A 20,302-nucleotide genomic window follows, 5' to 3' on the forward strand; every position below is an offset into this window, starting at 1 on the left:
GCCCCTGGGCTGGAGACAGAGGAAGGAATAAGAAAGCTTGGGAAGCAGAAAGGTGCAGAGTGTGCTGAAGAACAGAAAAAGCAGAGTGACCAAGCTAGGAAGGGTGATGCCGCGAGATGATGCCATGGTCAGATTTGCAGATCTGAGCTGAAATGTGGCTATGTGATGAGCAAAATGGCCTCTGTCATGTGGCAGTGATCATTTTTAAGTATGTGAAGTTCAACTCTGGTTTCTTTCCTGCATGTGATTTTTACACAACCCACTCTGAAATGCCGTATTTGTGGTTTTTTTAAAACCTCGGCTGATGTTCCTCACACCACTGTTTTTACTCCCTCCAATTAAAGGCTATCATGGAAAAGTGCTGTGGAAACAGAGCTTTTTCACTGAACGTGGTGATAATGACTAGTTCATGTCATGACAACATTGGTGAAGCACTCTTCTTATTTTCTCACAGGAGTTAGCATTCTGCATATCACTTTTGGCATTTCTTGTCATACTACATCATCTTTGGAATCTGATTCAATACATGATTTGTACTTTCATGGGTAGGAAATATTTTGTTTTACCATTAACTAACAGTTAAAATAGTGTCTCTGGTGATGTTCCTACATGGTTTTAAAGGATTTTTTCCCTTTCTTCCCATGCAAAAACATCATGCTAGTTCACAATACAAGCTGCCTAAAACATTTCTTCCTCGCACCTTTGAAACGCCGCCCTTCAGCTTACTCCTGCATGGTTAAACATTGCATCTCCCTGTTTCAAAATGAAGAGAGACATGTACTCCCTCAGATAGATGGGCTTATATTTTAGTTGCTGTTCAGGTGACTAGCAGGATGGAGAACGAGACATGAAGAGCCCCGAGCTTGTTCAGTCCAACAAATGGGGGAGGAAGATCTGGAGAGTAATGGTTGCCATCAGAGGGGTAAATATCAAGAAGAAAAAAATCCACTGAATAATCCTGCTGTTGGGATTCCCACTGTGAGGAACTCACCGGTGCTCCCTGGGGAGGTGGCTCAAGCCCTGCTCCCTGGTGGTCCCCATGGAGAGAGTGGAGAGAGTCCCCTCACACCCCGGCCCACACAGCACACCCCACATGTGGGAGACTCCTTTTCAGGTCCTTTTCCCACCAAAGGCATCCAAAACCATCTCTGCCACATTCCCAGTGAGCATGGAGTACCAAACATGGCCCTGAAATGCGGCTGGAGGGATCCCAACCCTTTAGACACCCAAGGCTCTGTATGCACTTTTAAATATCCTTGCTTAAAAAATGTTTTTCTGTAGGCAAAGGCTTTTTTTCCTTAGGTGACACTAATTAAGAGCTAAAATATCTACAAGATCAAGAACTAAGAACTTCACTACCCGGTGAAGTTGTCTGGAATGCAAATACTGTAAATTAAACCTTAACTATTCCATAACATCTCTTCTGGAGTAGCTCCTTTTTGGTAGACACTGTTGGTGATTTAGTTCTTCCAGCTCCAAATTCACACCCCTCTTAGGTAAGATATATGTGTATATTGAATCTCCAAAGTGATATGGCTGATCTGCCGAGAATTCTGTGTTACCACAGGGGCATTTAATCTTATTTACTGAAGACCAAAGACCTCTGACACAAACCAACTGTAGTTACCTTTGGGTATTTGCTCTAATGGCAGAAGAATTTAATTTCAGTTTGTTCTTCAAGACAAAAATGCTTGGTTTTCCCTGCTAACTTTCTGTACTGCACTCTAAGCACTATACAGCATGATATGGTGCATCTATGAAAAAGGTGAATTATTATTCAGCTTTTATGTGCAAAAATTCCAGCACTATGACTAAAGTATATCTCTCCATAAAAAAAGGGAGAGGGGAGAAGCTATCACCTGTGCTTTAGCTGTCTAAGTTATGCAAAAAGATGCACTATTTGGTGGTAATTTGAATTTGAAGAGCATCGGACAATGTGAATCTCAATTAAATTTATGGATAATAGTTTAATTTTCATTTATTTGTGTTTGGTTTTGAAAATTTGTTGTATTATTACAAGAGGACATAGAGCTTGTTTGCACTTCTGGGAAATCAGGCATGCGAATAGCATTATGCTCTTTTTTCCCCTCTCTTCCTTTTTTAGTTCCAAATACCTTTTGAAATTAAAAATAGACAAATGAAGAAAGCTCTCATTTCTACCATTTGAGACATCCTTCTATGTGGTCTCTACTGACAGCTTTATGATTTATTTAATCATGAAACAGAAAGGAGGTGAGGGAGAAAGGCATTTTGGTCTCAGACTCTATTTGCATAAATATTATTTTCTTCTTCATGTGTAGTGAGGTGGCTGTTTAGACAGTTTATGTGTCTTTATCTTTCATGTGAGATATGAGGTCACTGCCCTTGTTTCTTTTTGTGTGGTAAGTCCCTGAAAGCCAAATAACAAAATTACTTGAAATAACTGTAATAATGATTTATAATAATAATATAAATCTGCATAATTGTCATCATAAAAGCAGCATAAAATTTATTTTCAGGCTATTTTGATAGAATGCACTGATAGGGATTTCCTTGGTTTTCAGCAGCAAAAAGAGGTCAGTTCCACCTACTAATCCCCCAAATTTACTTTATTTAAGGGCCACTTCACTCTAAGGAATTGTATTGATGCATCAAGAAATTTCCTCCGGAGTGCAGGAGGGTGTATCAGCAGGGATACGGCAACAGGAGGTGCAGCCCACAGGTGTACAGATTGCTTGGTCTAAGAAGGGATGGCAGGAGATGATTCAGCATGAACAAAATAGGAAACTCCACACTAGAGAGATGCATCCCGCTTCAGGGAGTGTCTAAGTCAGAAGTATAGTCACCACAGGCTGCTTCTGTGTCTGACGGAGGACCGGAGGCATCTCCAGTAAGAGAGACAGTTCACCAGCTGCTGCTCATTCACTCTTGGCACCTCTTCACATCTGCCTGCGGAGTATAAGGTGACATCGCTCTTAACCCAGATGCCTCTGCTCGGTGTCTAAAGTTGGGAGGGTCTTTTGAAGTGAACCTGAGCCTCTGTGGATGACAACTTGCAGCGAATGATTAAAACACAGGGAGCGGGAATAGTTTCAATGAGCTGCCTTGCCACCATGTGGAGTAACGTGTTCGTGGAGGGTGACATAGACATTAACAAGCAGCCCTTTCCAGTGCATGGGAGAAACAGGCCTTAGAGTCTAAACCAAAAACTTAGAGAGCTTAGAGGCGGTCTGTGTAATGGGTTACATAAGGAGGTGAAGCAAGCCTTCACCGAGTCTTAAGTTGTCTTCTTGTGTTCGGTCTCAGAAGACAGGCCAAAAACAAGCTAGGAAGAAGAATATGTATTTTGTGCATTAGACTTCAGAAACTCATTCACCTGTTTGGCATTCCAGGACTCAGGCATGTGGTTTTGTGGTCTTTACACCTGAAGGATGCTACCAATGGCATACAGGTGCGGAGCTTTAGGCATATGAAGAATGATGTGTGCGTTTTGTAAATGCTCATAGCACCTAACTGTTGGACTGGCACACCTGAAGGGGCATATGGTCCTTCAGGCTCTTGGAAATCTGACTTCTAAATGTGCATTGAGTCATCTTTAGTAGTTAGATTAGTTTGCAGGAGTGCTGAACATCTATCACTTCTAACAGTGCAAATGCTCAATACTCACAGCTAACAAGCCAGGTATGTAAGCCCCTCTTGCTCCCCAGCTTTAAGCAACCAAACGTGAAAAGCTGGCCCTGAGTTCTGCCCTTCAATTCCCTTGTGCGGACCCCTGATAGCTAGAGAAAGCCATGCACATCAAGAACAGTAAAACCACTTTCCAGGAATGTGTAGTCCTTAAAAATGTCTTCACATGCGGAACCACTCTACCCCTTGTTTTTTAATAGAGGAATCCCAAAAATCAGCAGTCACAGGTATTTTACAACAAAACTTACTTGTGTTGTCACTGGAAGAAGGCAGATCCCAAAATACCTTATATCTGCTCAAATTATTTCAGTCTGGTTAAAATACAGAGGGCAATGGATGCATAAGGAAAAGTTTGTTCAGTTTTTTCCCGAATCAGATTTTTGTAGGCAACATCTCTCATGCAGTGACACCATATAAATTTCTGAGAGTTTATGAAAGTCTTGTATTCACCTGGGTCTCTGGTTATCCAGTTTATTTCACCTAAGATGAAGTACTGGACCCTATATTCTGTTGCTCAAACTCCCTGTCAGAGAAGTGGCTGTCTGTGGCTCCGAAGGACTCAAGCGCATATACTTAGTTGGAAAGGAAATGCAAGTTAATCATCCACAAACAGTATTCTGATCTAATTTCCCTTTGCTGCCAGTAAGTACAGTGCTTTAATTCCGTAAGGATATAAAATATAATCAGGACTGAGCTGTTTGGGAGGAGAAATACTAATGGAGTGGCCTATGTTAATCTTGTTTCATTAGTTTTAAAATTTTCTATTACTTGCTAGCAACCTTATGCCATCTGCCAGAATTACCATAGGGACAGTCCTCTCTGTATTCATGTACTGTAGTTCTCTTTGCCCTGCTGCTGAATACTTCAATTTCAGCTGGTGATCCTTCCAATATTTTTCCATGACACAGCTTTAAATCACATGTCAGAGAGGTCAGTACTTTGCTAAGTTTTAGCCAATTGGTTGTCACATCAATATGCAGACAACACAGAAAAAATAAGATCATTCAAAGCCAAAATAAGCCAGAGAGAGATCATGCTGTGCTCATTGCCCATGTACCTCTGCTTTTCTACCACTCTATAAAAGGTACGGTCCCACATTTTAGAGCAGCACTGCTCTGGAATGATTGTATGAGCGTGGTACACTAACGTATGTATGGCAGTGGTACACAAATAAATATTTCCTTTCTCTTCTCTAAATTGGAAACTCAGTCTTGCCAATCTGCTCAGGTAAGGAAGCTAAGTCTCCCCTTCAAGCCAACTGCTTGAAAAGATGGGATTACTTGCTCGAGAGAAGGCAGTCTTCCAAGGCTGGATCTTGGAGGAACAATGCTAAGTGAGGGTCTCCCTCCCCTATGGCCCACCCAACACAGCCTTCCCACAGTTTGCCCCTAGAGCAGGACAAGAAGTTTGTTAGTGTCAGCAGCAGGCGCAGCCCAGGCAGCTCTCTCCCAGGAAGCCAGCTGCTGCTCCGAAAGCTCTCTGCTCCCTGCAACAACTGTGTTTAGTGCTAATGAAGGATCTGGGAACACGGAGAGCAGAAGTCAACTTGATATTTACCATCCAGGTCTTGATATGCTTGTACTGTATCTTTTCTTAGGTGGAAAACTGCATGGGTTTATTTCTGCACCATTAAAAAATCTGCAGGGTTTGACTGAATGAAAAATGGGTCATCTATCCTCCGAGTAGTTTTGTAGGAGACCCATGAATCAGCTAGTATACAAGCCCAAATTAAATTCTGTCTGAAGCTTCTTCCTAAACATCTCCTAAATTTCACCTGGAAAAAAAAAATGTTCAGCCTGGAGCTGAAATACAGGACAAATGCTAGATGCAAGAAACTCAGTAAATGGTCAAAAAGTTCTGCCTTTGCTTCTCTGTAATTTGATTTAGTGAGTTAGGACTCGGTTATGGCGGCAGGGTCTGAGGCCATGCAGGCTGATGTTCAGTTGGTGGCAAATTCTGCCTGTAAATTTCCATTTTGCGTCTTGACTTTGTGCTTCAGGTGAGATTTTTTTTTTTTCCTCAGCTTAGCAAATACATGCAGAGAAAATCTGGAAAGCCTTGATTGTTCCTCTTTTAACACCTCTCTCTCCCTTGCTTCTGAGAACTATCTGGGTGATTCAGAGGCAGCAGTGATGAGTCGTGAGGGCAATGCATTAAGACCAGCTTCCAGACAACAGTTTCTCATAATTAATATGAGAGGCAAATACTTTACCTGAAGTCTTACCTCAAATAGTCTGCTCTGTGATTTGTCTGGTGAGTCATAGATACCATCTGATTTATGTATATTTCATTTTTTTCAGTCCATTACTAGCAAAAGAACCTCCACAATGACAGCATGGACAAAATTATTTCTCCTGTTCAAATTAATACAAAGCCAGGCTTACCTAGACATTGCATTTCTGCAACTAGCTCATTTAAATACCGAATTCTACCTCCACTCAACCTCCTCCAAGCATTGCTCATTCAGGTCATTGTTAAGGCATTTGGAAAAGACAAGAGAGTGTAAACAAAAAATATTTCTTAATCATGGATGAACTGTTGCTGTTTTGCATCACATTATGGTAGATTTATGTCACAACAACACAAGCCATCTGTTTGTGAATTATTTGGTTAGTTGTCATCCTACTGCCTTGAGACAGTTCAGGCTTTCAGTGTAGCCATACGCTTATCTATGGAAAGCAGTGCTTGTAGTCCTGTAACCATTAGAGATGGATCAATATTTAAATACCAGCCTAGCGACCACTGGCGGTAATTAGTATCTGGGCCTGAGTCCTTGTGTTTGGATATTGTATCATGTAACTTCCAGGCTTTCCTGACTTGTGAGCAGGAGAGGGGCTGGACCACAGCACCCTGCAGGATTTGGTGCCCACCTACGTGGTATCTGAAATGGAGATAAAGGTTATGGGGGCTGCACGTACAGCCAAAATGAAATGGAAAAAAAAGGAGGGGGACATATCAAAAAGTGTGCATTCAGTCTTAGATCCCTTTTCAGATTATATATATTCTTGACATCTTTACCTGACATCTTCAGGCCGTTAAGACACCAGTGACTAATTCAGAAAACTCGTTATCCCAGGCCACTGGCCAATGGAAATAGGTAGGTGCCACAATGTTCAAACCATGCTACAGATGTCCATCATAGGTGTCATGCCTTTGACTAAGCAGAGAATGAGGATCTCACAGTCCTGGAGAATAAGTAATCTGAGTTTCACATTGCTCTTTTTAATTTAGAGAGCACCCTATAAAGCCTGCCTGAGTCTATCTCAACCACCAAAAGTGGTGATCAAAATACAGACCCAGTCTCTTAAAGCACTCCTAGCTCAGCACTTCTGCACACAGAAGTGGCTTTTTTTCACAGTGAAACACTTGCTGTATGCCTTGCTCTGTTACAAAATGCCTTACTGAGGAAAGGTAGCTGTTGTTTCCCCCAGCAGTGCTGGTGAGCCTTTTCAACATCTGGCATCAGATATTTCTTTTAAACACATTCACTTTTATATTTATGCATAATTTAATAAATTAATTTTATAAAATAAATAGATTCCTTTTTTTAAAAAATGGAAGTGGTGCCTGCCCAGATGCAGGTCAGTTCCAAGTTTGTCTCTGGTGACAGTGGCCTGTGGTCTGTGCTCTATACTCTGTAATAACCTGACCAATAACTATGATTGAATCCAAGGCTTTAAGCGCAGCATTTATCACAGCTTCCTTGGACTTCACCTGGGAACAGTGTGAGATGGGCAGAAGGAAGCTTGGTTTAATATCTTGCACATCGGTTGGCCGAGTACTGTGCAAGCAAGACAGCATTGCTACTAGGCAAGCAGAGATTACAATGTGAGATGTGATACAACAGACATCTGTCTGGGAAGTCACGGTGCTGCTCACTGAGCAATGTATTGTTGGAGTAGAGTCATTTCTTGGCTACCAGCTTCATTTGCTGTGGTGGTAGTAAGGAGGAGATACAGGCAACTGAAGACATGTCAAAACAAGCACACGAAGGAAAAGGGTCAGCAGCAACAGGTGATGAGGGAAAAAATGTTTTAACTGTGGCCAAGACTTTCTTTTTCCATTGCGTGGTGGCTTTAAAGAATGGCAGCTGGTTGCTCTAGCTGATGTTCCAGCTTGTCCTCCTGCATCTCCATCAGTGTGGTTTTGTCTCTGAGAGAAGTTGTGTTGTGTCCATAGCTCACATATACCACCCCTCGCATATTTACAACAGCCCAAGTCAGTCTGTCACTCACCATATGAGCAGTGCTCTAACTCCAAAGCATAGTGTGTGTCTACACACCTTGCAGCTATGCTGGCTCCCTTATCTGCTCCCATGAATGGAGCTCCAGGGTGAGACAGTCTGAACTGGCAGTCTGTCTCATTCATTGGATTCACAAAAATACCATTTGCAGAGGAAGAAAAAGCTTTAATTTACAACAGTCCATGTTACTCAAAGGAAAGGCCACCTGACAGAGACAGACATGATGTTAAACCATTACTAGGTTTGCAACTTCTCCCTGAAAGCTAATAGCGAATTTTCTCTCACATGGATTAGATGGGTTACTGCCACAGAGAAGTTCTTGGAAGGTCTTTACTTCACATTTAACTTGTTGAGCTGAAGTAATATCTACTTGTCTGATGAAACAGCAGTAGGAGGAAGAGGGGAGAACTGGTAGCCGTGAATAGGTTTCTGGCACTGGTGACCAGCGCATACCACCTACTCCTACAGCCTCTCAAGATGATCCTTCCTTTGCTAAACAGTTCTCCAGCAGGGCTGGAAGGGAGCAGAAATGATAGATGGCTGATTGATCAGGAGGTCCTCAAAAACTTCACTCTGAGAGGAACAAAGCATGATGTATGGATAGATCCAGGAAAGACTGTTCTGGTCATGCAGCCTTAACATTCACGTGTTTGTAAGGCTCTCCTCTGGGGTTTCCCTCATTTTCCTGGACAGTGGCAGGACCAGGTTATATGCAAATCTGTAGCTAATCACTCTCCACAAAAAGTAATGCCAGTGAGGTGCAGCAATGGGTGAAATATTACACAAGTATGTTATTTCTGGCTTTTTTGTTTGAGTCATGAAAAAGATAGGTGACATAAATAAGGGAATTTTATTTCCTTTTTGACAAGTAACAGTTAGAAGAAAGCTGCCATTCCCTAAAACTGTTTCCACCACTGTTTGAAGTGTATGGACCTCCATATCCTATGGGAGATGTGTGGATCCTATACCAAAATAAGCTAGCCACGCTATTTACCTCTGAAATATATTTGGCCTCTTTAAGGTCATTATGTAAGAGACATTGCATTAGACATTATCCGCATAATGTTAATTGTAAAATAATTAAAATCTATTGAAGAAAGGCATTTCCTCCCAATGGACTTTTAAAATTCATTACTGACCACTATTAAGAGAGTGACATATCTAGTACTGTGACTGATGGAGCTTGCCTGTGCATATTATTTTCTCTGCTACCATATGTATTTCTGTGGCAGGTAATCATAGCAATTATTTTGGAGAGTATTCTGTTGGTTCCCACTAATAAAAAAAAGAAAAGATCCATACAAAATAAGCAGCATCTTAGCTTGAAACAATATTGTTGTGATATATGTGACAGCTGCCAGGTGTTATGCTGAAGGAGCTAGACTGCATAAAAATATGAAAACAAAATGCTTGAACTAAAGTTTAAACTATTTAAAAATAACCTGTTGTGCTCCCTTTGTTTCCACTGCCTGGAAGTGTTGAGCACCAGAAGTGTTAACACTTGACATTTGAGGCAGACAAACATAGCCTACAGATTCTGTGCTTGCTTTGAGACCCGCTAGCATTTTTAAATTATTTCTGTTCTTATCAACACTGGAGATTGTTTCTAAACAAGCCAGCTAAAATATGGGAATTAACATTAATTTCTCACTCATATTCTGGGGCTACAGAAACGGTAGAAGCAAGAAGCTTTTCACTGCTTCTCTCTCCAAGACCCACATTTTCTAACAAATTCACACGCTTGCTCTCCTGCTGGGTCAAGAGGAGACAGTGAAGGTATTGGGTAGTTCACATGCCTCTAAGGGTGTAGATCCATTTTTTTCCTCTGGCAGCAAAGGTGATTTAGGAGTTTCTTGCCAAATGGCCCTGCTTCTTATTCCTACCCAGATGCCACCACTCACACGGCATTCATTTGTGCTGAGGCAGCTGCTTGTTGGGCTGTGTTGGAATCAAGTCATTCAAATGGTCCAGGTTTAAAAATACCTTCCTTCACCTCAGTAAACAACAAAAAAATTGACATCATTCCAGTGACATTCTCATTCTTAGCACAGCCCTGCAAACAGCTGCAGCAATGCAAATGGACAGTGAACCGTGGAGGCAAAATGGGAAGAGGTGGATGGGGAGCCAAGGGGCAGGACCTGCTTTGGTTAACATTGTTGCTCCAGAAAATATTCATATAGCTGCACAAGAGGGCTATCTGTAACCAATCATCCCATCCATCTGCACAGTTGTAAGAAATAACCCCCTATCCTAGGGCATACTGGCTTCTTGTAAGTCATATGCATTCTTTTCTCACTCACTTACTTCACTGTAAATCTAGACCTTTCTCATTAATTCAGCCAAAACAGAGACCACGACTCCACCAGATAGTAAATATAGTTTTGGAGAATTCAGCAATAGGTCAGAAGTAACATACGCAGGTGACACAAAGCGTTCAGCTACTACAAATTCACTAGATAGAAGCATATTTGTTTAAAAAATGTGAGGCGGCCATTTTTGCTTTGCCAACAAAGGCATAATCTATTCTCCTGTAGCCAGCATAAAACTAGCAACCATTTTTGTTTTCTGATTAATTACAGAAGATTGTGATTGTTTAGTTATGCTCAATCCAGATAAAATATACTGCCGGGTGATCTACAGCCCTGGAGGAAACAACCATTTCAACCGTCACTTCTTTTATTTCACACATCTCCTTGCAAGCTGGTGTGATACAACCTCTGAGAGGGACATCATAACAATGGTTTCTCCAGATCCTACCTTATCAGAAGTCACCAAAAATAAGCAAAAAATTGCCAAAACAAAAACCAAAGTAAAGAAGACTATGAAGACCCTTCACCTTTCCTCCCCACTTCCTAAATTTAGCAGTTACTGATCTTGTAAAAGTAATAGAGCAGTCAAAGTTCTCGATTCCTATCAAGCAGTTTTCTGATATCCTGAAGTATACGACTGGAATCTTTCTTGTGTAATTACTTAATAGCCAGATCTAGTCTAACCTGGTCACCAAGAGTGTCTCTAGAGTCAGTAGAAAGAAACAGGTACCTCCAGAGGGCAATCCACCCTGTAGACACTTCTTTTAGGATAGGACAAATCACCCTCTGGTTGTGCCTTTCTCTCATCACTCCCATTAGAGGGAATTAATATGGTTTGCTTGAGCGGATATCTTGTTCCTGGATGACTCAAGTTTGGTAATATGGATCCCGGTTTTTGTACCTAAAGGCTATGGAGATTAATGTTGGTAAAGCAGAAAACAACATGTAGACTTCACTGTGTTTCAAGTATCTAGAAGGCCTAGACTGCCTATTTTTCCCCAGCACACAGAGGATAACTGCTAGGCCCTAATAAATGAAAACTTTATGACAAAGCCATCCCACTCACTCTTTTCCTCCCCTCCACACCCTTGACAAGAACCTTACACAGATTTAGGTAGTGTTCTGCTTAAGGAAGCAAATGCTAAAAGATGCTGAATACCTGCAACTTTGATACAACTCATCAGGTTAAAATCTGAGATCCTTATACTGTTTATTCATGCAAATTCTAGTGTGCCATATGCTGAGGAGTGCTGAATGGCTGCTCAGTGGGAGTTGTGGTTGCTCAGCACCTCCAAAGAATTGACATGTAAACTCCAGCCTGGACTTTGCTTATGGGAAAAACAAATCCAATCATCAGTCATGCGGGGTGTGCTTCCCTCCCCACTTCATGAGCTGGCCTGGTGAAAATGCCTGGTGCTTATTGAAAGCATCATCTGATGTCACTCGACACCACAGGGGAAAATATAAATCAAGGTGTAAGTATTCAGCACTCTCTCAGCATTGGCCTAATGTGATTAATGTAATCTGAGGTAAACACTTTAGTTATTCCTTATTACTGTTAGGGACCCAAATCAAGGGTTGGGACTTGTTATTCTAGGTAATGTGAAAAACAAGCCCTACCCATGAGATCTCCAAGACTAAGATAAAGCTCAGGTAGAAGCTTGACAACAGTTACCTAATAGCAATGGACAGACACAATGAAGCGTTGAATCTGAACCCTCTGAAGGGCATGTGGCAAGGGCTGTGACGTGCTCAGCAGAAAGCTTTTCTCTGGCAGCAGAGTAGGTCTGTGGTAACAAGGAGACCAAGGTGATTCGGGATGAGTTTGGAAGGACCTACAGAGGGGTCGGATGCTCAAATCCCATTGACACTGAGGAGACCTGCTTCTGCTTTCTACCTTTCAGAATCACCTCCTGGTTCAAAAAAAGTTGTTTTCTGTAAAAGTCTACAGCTGAAATCTTTGTCTCAGACAATCCCAGCACACTGTATAACTCTGAGTTGTGTGGCCTGCCATTGGAAGGGGGGAGTGGACTTAATAATGTGGACAGAGTTGCTCCTGGCACCTTTTGATGGTCTCTTGCCTCCCATGAGGATAGCATACCTCAGTCATTGTATGACTCAGAGCACAAATACTAAAGTGTCACAGGTGTGAAAACACAAGTCTAAAAGCCAAGGAACGGCTCTATTGTCAGTTTTGTGCTTGCTTCACTCCCAGCTGGGTGTGATGGCAAATGATTGCTCTTGGAAAGGCACATTGAGGTATTGCAGACTGGCAGCCTGCTGAGCCCAGCGAGGTGCAGGGAGTAAATGCTTCATCCAGCCAAACCCAGTGGGAATATGTTGGAGCTCCAACATTGTTTTGCTGACACAAGAAGATGTCATCACAGCAGAATATGAAGGAGTTAACACATTATGAAATACAGTTTTGGCAGTGATGCAGACAACGATTGTTTTGTTTGAAATGCAGTACCAGCAGTGTTGGTTAACAAGGTAGTGCAGTCACCTTGCCAGTCTAAGTCATTACATTGTGGGGTTTTTTCTTCCACCATGTTAGGTCCAAATCCTATGAAACAAGCTGCTTAACTTCAAGCCCACAGATAGTTCTTTGTTTCAAAGTTAACCTTAGTTTAATGTGTATTTCTGGATAGTGGCTGGTTGGAATAGCAAGTGGAGGTGCTAAAGGAAGCCCATCTTGCACAGGAAGAGAAATGACAAGGTACCAGTGTGTTTTTAAGTAAAAAAAAGAATAAAAACTCAGGAAATTATTTTTTAAACCTCTTGCCACTCCTATTCCTTTGCAAGGTGAGAAGTGAGAAGGGCTGTCCCATGCCTGCTTACACACACTACTGAGGGCTCAGTGCACAAAATTGCACAACCAATTTCAAAATGACTCTTAGCTAGTCCAGGCACTCCAGCTGTCCTTCCAAAAATAAAAGGCAAAATTTTCAACATCACAGAGGACTAATAAACCACCTACGCTCCTGCATCTACCGAGATCAAGAGAGCACAGAATCCCTTACGACTCAGAAAGTCTAGCCATGTATTTACTGCTGATACCTGACTTTTGTAATCCCGTTGAAAGGTTTGCATTCAGCACTTTCCAGGGCTGAGAGGCAGATCTTCTATAATCGGGACTCAATTAGGTACCTGCCTTTTCAGCTGAAGATCTGGCCCCGTGGTCCCAATTCTTTACAATACTTTTGCAGAAGCTTGGGAGACAATCCTCACCAGCATTCCTGAAAATGGACTTTTGTATTCAAGTGGGCAGCTGTTTCTCTCAGATTTTTCACCAGGCTTCTGCTCTCATTAAAGTATGTGATAAACTTAGCAAGCAAAAACTATATTCTTCTGCAAGATCCTTGTCCATAAAAATCCTTTCTGAGCCCTGTATTTTGCAGTGAGTAGCAGTGAGTGCTGTGCTTTGAAAATATGAATATAAGTCAAAGATTAGCCCACATTTCAAATCTTAAAGCAGATTCTTAGACAGTATTTCACTGGAACAAGTGGGGCTATTCCAGTCTAGAGCAACTGAGGATCTGAGTCTGAAAAAAAAAACAAGCTATGATTTCTAATTAGATGTAAATAAAGAAATAGGGAGCTACTTTTTTTCATACCTCCATGCTGTCTTGTTTGTTGGTGTCCTGACACTTAAATAGGTAGTAACTGGAAGGAAGCCCAGTAGCTAAAATATACTTAACATACCACTAGTTCTTACTAATTCCTGTGGTCCACTTTAACATTAAGCACTTACAAAAATGCTTAGGAAAATAATCCATCCCATGCTTCAGTTCCTCACAAGCATCCCTGCTTCATTGTTTCTTCCTGGATATGCCTGTTAGCATCACTGCTTTGGTAACTTTCCATTTTAGGACAATATTATAAATGATTGAGTCATGTTAAAATTCAGAGGACACTACTCTGGCATTTTCCCTCTATCAAGTAGTATCATGACATCAAATAGTTTTCCTGAGATCATGCTGAAGTTCCCAAAGTAAGGTGAAACCCTGCACAGAGAAGGCTGGCTGTATGGCTATTTTAATTTTAAGAATGTATAATAATGTATATGCATATCTAGGAATACAGAGGGGAAAAATTTCTGTATTATTGCAAGTTAAATTTTGGGTTTAATGATGAAGACACAAGGCATCCCTTAGCTACCAAATCACCCGTTTTTATACATTTTATCTTAAATAGGATTTCTGATACTATCACAAAGCCAGTCTTCATTCTCTGCCAAAGGGATCTGAAAACACTGGAACTAGTGAAATATTTCTGCATATTATACTGGTCTGTTAAATATTCAGCTAATTTTAAAAATAGTAATAACTCCTGTGATTAGCAGCTACAGCATATCATGTCCAGATTCCTTTTTTTTACTGTAAGCGTAGGATACCTGTGCAAACAAAAGCAGAATTGGGCCTGGGATATAAGCAGAAGCTTATATCTTTGTATTATTTAACTCCTGTTCTTGGGCTGAGTGAAATTGAAGTGAAATAAATATTAAAAGACTTTAACAAAAAAAAAACCAAAACACATCCAAGGCAGATTTCATGACAGCAGAACAAGTATCATTTTGAGTGGCAATGCACTGACAATAACTTTTGGCTTTGGTCCACATCAATCTGGAGGCCCAGCTACACAAGCCAAGCTGGCTCAGGATCCCTTCTAAACAGGCAGTTATCACCTTCAGCGCAATAATATTCCAGAGGTCCAAATTAGGACTAAGCCTTTTGCACAGGCGCGACACGCTCACCCGGCGTAATCCTTCCTCTGCCATTGTCCGTGGCAAAAGTCCCTCTGACTTCTCTGGCGTTAGAAGTCTGGCTGGCCTCCCCAAATTTTCATGCTCCCTGCCTTTTCCCCTCTTTCCCCCTTCATTCTGTTTTTCTGCGTGTTGTGAAATCTTAAGGATTTTAATGCAATTCATCTTTGCCTCTTCCATTTGTCAACCTTTCCTTCCTTTACAGACTGGTTCTGAACCATCCCCTCAAGGACGAGTGGAGGAAACTCCCGTGAGCAATGAGAGGGGTGACGAGCCGGCTCGTCATATCTTCTCCTTCTCCTGGTTGAACTCACTGAATGAATGATGACTCACTCCAGCTGGCTTCTGGTGTGCTTCTCCTCGGAGGGACCGCGAGTGCAGGCAGCCTGGCTGCAGTCAACAAAGAAACTGGCCTGGAAAAGGGACATCCGAACAGGTTTCGTTCCCAGGAACTCAGTTGACCTCCACATCGTACCCAGCCCTTGAAATGACAGTCCTGAGAGGGGTGGGAGCATGGGGACAAATTACTATACTGTATTGTAGTCAGAGTGTTTTCCAGTAATTTCTTGTTTCCAAGGGGAAAATAGCATCACTACAGCTGTAGGCTGAGCACTGCTCGTGTTTTGTTACTCACTTTTTGGCACATCCCCGTGTAGGTGTAAATGCTTCACCAATGTTGTTAGCTAAAATGCTAGTATGATATTCGCTAGTAGCATCCTTTGCCAAAACATCGTTTCTCCTCAGTACCCTGCTGCGTCCCTGCTCGTCAGTGCTGGTGACTTCAGTGACGCTACTGCACCCTTGGCACCCCCAAGTCAGGGTTGTGCCTAAGCACCTCCCTGCAGTCACTTGTAGCCCCCCCCAAGTTCCAGTGCTTCTCCGGCTGCAGAGGCTGAACACGGGAGGGCAGGGGGAAGCTGCCATTTCTTCTTTCGCACTTGCCCTTCCTGCTAAGCCACAACAGATGACGCTCACATAAACAGGTTATTTGTAGGGAAGGTGCCCAGCGGCAGGGATGAGGAAGGTGCACACGCCAAAAGCACTGGCCAAGCCTCCGTGCATGGGTGCAGGACACAGATCTGAGTGTGTGGGGCAGACACTAGAATGCTGCCCACGTCTGTCCAGCCGGAATCTGTGTCTACGTCTTCTCAGTCATCTGTGTGTGTAAGAAAAGGGGCATGTTCTTGCATGAAACCAGAATGCGGTGAGGGTTTAATTTGAAGGCCCCGTGGTGCGCTGTAGAAAAGGTGAATGCAGAATGTCCTGATCCGTGTGCATGTCAGATGTTGAGCCATCTAATGAAATCAGATTTGTGTCTTAAAAGAAGCTCTACAAGTTGTACTGAAGGTGACGCTCTGCAAGTTTTGCCACTGGGGACAGGGTGTCAGCACTCCGTAGTGTTGAAGAGAGATTGGCAGGTTGCCGGGAGTGCTCGGTGCCATCGGGGACCAGGTGCCAAGCTCTGCACTAGGGTTAAATGCGGATCTTTCCAGGAGCCCCGAGCCAGGCCCTAAACACACTGCTTTGGCAGGGGATTGTGTTGGGCCATAGGGCTGCCCTGAGCCCCAGCAGGACTGGTGAGCTGGCAGTGCAGACCGTGAGGGGTCAGCCCCAGTCCCGGCCAGCCCTTGCTGCAGGGCTGAGTCACATCAGTCCTCACTTGTCTGTTTCCCCTGGAAAACGCTTCTGCGGCAGAAGTTTTGGAGGGCTGCATCGGCCGAGCTCCGGGGAGAGCTTTGAGGTTCGCACAGCCCAGAGCGAGCATCGCTCCGCACCACCACCGCCACCGCATCGCCTCCCGCTGCGGGAGCAGCTTCCCTGGGATTTGGTTCGGAGTGAGGGATTTCCGATTTTCTCCCGGTCGCCCTGAAGGATTTTCCCCAGTTCCTCCCGGGAAGTTTCTCTACACGCACCGCCACCTCCCCAGCGCCCCTGGGAGGGACCCGGCTTGTGCACCGCCGCCGGGACGGCAGGGTAGCCGAAGCGGGGAGGAACCTGCCCTTTTGGGGTGCGGGGAGGACGAGCAGAGCTAGGAGGAAAACACAAAAGAGATGCCGGAGCGCCTCACCCCTTTCCCACCGCTGCGCTCTGGCAGGAGGAGGCTGCGCAGCCCCGGCCGCAGCGGCAGGAGCCGGGGAGCCCCCTCGGGGTGCTGCTGAGGCGGATTCTGCAGGGCTGGGGGCCACCCACCCTGACACACACACACACACACACACACACACACACGTTCTCTCCCTCCGTCCCCCGGAGCAGCCTGTGCCGCGGGCGACGGAGGGAGGCAGCCCCTGGCCGGGACCGGCGGCACGTCGGGGCGTGCGTCTGGGAGATCCCGCAAGGACGGGGGCTCCCCGTGGCGGGGAGGGGAAAAACATCCCCGGGGGTGACTTAGGGGTCCCTGCGGCTCTGGGGGTTTCGCAGCCGTGGGTGCCCCTCCTCCCCCCACCCCGGTAAGCGCTGAGGGAGGCGGAGCAGCCCTCAGGCGTCTAGGCAAGAAAGTCTATCAAGCCATCGTTACTTTGCAGCTTTTATTAAAAATATAAATATTAAACATTCTCTTACACAACAAAATCGACCGAGCGCTGAAAAGATGTTTTATTGTGAAAATGTTTACAGGAAAAAAGTGGATTTAAAGTAGCTTACAGAGATTCCCCCTCCCACCTCCCTGCCCCCAGCAGAAAAGTTATCTGTCTTCTTGGCACCATTTCTTCCAATGCTCACACATCCCTACGTAGCGATGGCACTAGAATAACTGGGAAATGGAGAAATAAATAAAGGTAGGGGAGGTTACGAACGACACTCGTGTTTCTGCACTTGGTACACGGTTGTGCATGCTAGTCAAGGGACAGAGGCTGTTCGGAGTACACCCTTCTAGGTTTAAAGCTATATAAAAATAAAGAGATGACATCAGAGCAGCACTATGGTACTTCGGACGGTGTAATTATTCTTGTGCTAACTGCGGAATCTCTTTGGCAAGGCGGGGAGGGGCCGTTTCATTTCCCGATTATCTCCATCAGTTTCCTGTTGCTGTGAGCTTGCTGCGCTAACTGCTCGGCTCGGGCCATCTCCAAGACTTCTCGCAGGAGGTGGAAAGTCAGATCCAGAGAAATAGGGGGCTCCTCGGATCGCTTCTCCCTCTCCACCGCCTCCCCCTCGGCTTCGCCCTCCTCGGGGCTCCCCAGCGAGCTCTCGGGCAGCTGCTGCAGCTGTTGCACCGCCGCCCGGAAAAAGTTGCTGGCGGAGGCTTCGGGCTGTAGGTGGCTGGTGCTGCTGGGAGAGGCGGAGAAAGAGCCGACGGGTCTCTTGTTGAGGCTGCCCAGGCGCAGGAAATACTCTTCTCCCATGCGGAGCAGGACGGGCAGAGTTTGCTGCTGCTGCTGCTGCTGCTGCTGCTGCTGCTGCTGCTGCTGCTGGAAGAAATCTGGCGGGTGCAGAGCCCCGTGGGCGGCTACCGGGCTCTTGCTGAGAGCTCTGCACTCCTGGCAGGGCAGGAGGGCGACCAGCAGGATTCCCGTGGACACCAGCAGCGGGATCTTCATGGTCGGGGCCCAAACCTGCGGGGGCAGACGGGGGACGGGGGACGGGGTTACGCAGCCGAGCCGCAGCGGCGGGGAGGGCAGCGGGGGCCGGGGAGGGGGCGTCCCCCGCCGCCGCCGCCGCTGTCCCGGTGCTGAAACGCGCCCCTCCGCGCCCCTCCGCGCCCCTCCGCGCCCCGCACACGGCGGCCCAGCCGCGCTCAGCCCCGGCCCGGCCGCCCCCGCCGTCGAGGCGGCCGCCCCGCGCCGAACAGCCCCGCGGGGCGGCTCCGGGCTGCTCCGGCAGCGGCTGCCGCGGACGGGGCTGGGCTGAGCCCCCGCGGAGAGACTCCACGCGTGTGCGCGGACCCGCGCCCCTTCACCCACCCGGGGGGCGGGAGGGTGCGTGGGGTGCCCGCGGCGGGGCGGCTGTCCCCGAGAGCCGCGGGGTGCGGGCGCCCGGCTCCCCCGCGCCTCCCCGCTCCCCGCCCGGCCGGGGGAGCTCCCCGCCTCCCGCGGGACGCGCAGCGCAGCCCGCTCCGCGCCCGGGCGCGGCCCCGCACCTACCTGGGGCGGCGGCGGCGGCGGCGGCGGCGGCGGCAGGGCAGGGCAGGGCAGGCGGCGGGGCTCGGCGGTGCCCGGCGGTGCCCGGCGTCCCTTCCTCTCGCTCTCCCTCGGAGCCGGCTCCTGGCGAACTTGGGATCAGATTTGGTCCTAATCAGAGCCGGGGCGCGGGATTTTTATAGCTTAGACCCTCTCCTGGAATCACGCAGAACTTGCCTAATAAGCTGACGCTCTCCTGACAGCCCGATTGCGTGCCCCGATCCACTGCTGAATAAATCATGGGGGCCCGTCGGAGCGGCGATGGGCCGAGTTTCGCTATCGCAACCCCAAATCTCACGTCCAATTATATCAACAGATATTTATCGCCTCTGCAGTGACGTCAGCCGGGCCGGGGGCCGGGGAGCAGGGTGCCCCCCCCACCCACCCCATTGACAAAAATACTTGAATGAGATTTCCTAGCGGGCGCGTACTATGAGAGGTCACTCCGGGGAAACTTTCCACTCGCGGGCCGGCCCGCGGGGAGGGACCCGACCCGCCCGGGGTCAGGGCTGCCACCCCGGCCGGTGTCCTCCCCCCATGCCCGGTGTTCCCCGGCGCTCCCCGGCCGCCCCCCCCCCCCCCCCCCCCGCCCCCTCCGGGCCCGCCCGCAGGGGGCGGCTGCCGCCCGGGAGGCTCCACGGGGCGCGGGGTTTGCGCGGAGCCCGCCTTTGCTGCTCCGCGCCCGCGGCCCGCCCGGGCGGGGGCAACGCTCCCCCCTGCAAACCGGGCAGCAGCGCAGCCGACCCCGCGGGGCAGGGCAGGTGCCGGTGCCGGTGCCGGTGCCGGTGGCGGTGGCGGGAGGGACCCGCGACACCGCTGACACCGTCACGTCGCACGGGCTGCCCGGGCCCCGCCGCCGGAGAGGGGATGGAAAGCCCTCGGCGAGCCTGCCCCCCGGGGGCGGGGGCGGCGGGGAGGGCCGGGGTGCCGCCGCCGGGGCCGCCCCGGGAGCATCTGCCGGGGCAGGGACGGCAGCCCCGGCACCGCTCCGCCCGCTCCTCCTCCCCTGCCGCCTCCGGCACCGCCGCCTGCTCGTCCCGGCCCTGCCTCCGCGCTGCCAGCTCCCACTCCCTCGTTCTGGCCCTTGCTTCTCTCCATCGTCTTCCCCCTTCTTGCGCGGAGGCAGCAACTGCTCTTTTTTCTTTTCCTTTTTTTCCCCCCTCCTCGACTCCACTAGCCGATCTTCCCCACCTCTTCAACCCCATGG

The 20,302-nt window shown here is 47.1% G+C and overlaps 2 protein-coding genes across 4 annotated transcripts in view; one reads left to right on the forward strand and one right to left on the reverse strand.

Annotated features, from left to right (window-relative positions):
• The window catches only part of TRIM55 (tripartite motif containing 55), a 37,900-nt gene extending 22,595 nt beyond the window's left edge, over positions 1 to 15,305 (forward strand). For 2 of the 3 annotated variants that reach the window (XM_049822944.1, XM_049822954.1), the window contains one exon: positions 15,186 to 15,305. In XM_049822944.1, coding sequence (XP_049678901.1) covers positions 15,186 to 15,305 — 120 coding nt within the window. Of the gene's footprint in view, positions 1 to 9,960; positions 10,083 to 15,184 lie in introns of all 3 variants that reach the window. The other variant, XM_049822935.1, reaches the window with a different exon arrangement.
• Positions 15,306 to 17,440: 2,135 nt separating this feature from the next.
• CRH (corticotropin releasing hormone) lies at positions 17,441 to 18,535 on the reverse strand. Its single transcript, XM_049823989.1, has one exon. The coding sequence runs from the start codon at positions 18,514 to 18,516 to the stop codon at positions 17,971 to 17,973; it is 546 nt and encodes a 181-aa protein (XP_049679946.1). The 5' UTR covers positions 18,517 to 18,535; the 3' UTR covers positions 17,441 to 17,970.
• Positions 18,536 to 20,302: the final 1,767 nt, after the last annotated feature.

This window comes from Accipiter gentilis, chromosome 2 (assembly GCF_929443795.1).
Source record: "Accipiter gentilis chromosome 2, bAccGen1.1, whole genome shotgun sequence".
In the NCBI taxonomy this organism is placed as follows: Eukaryota; Metazoa; Chordata; class Aves; order Accipitriformes; family Accipitridae; genus Astur; species Astur gentilis.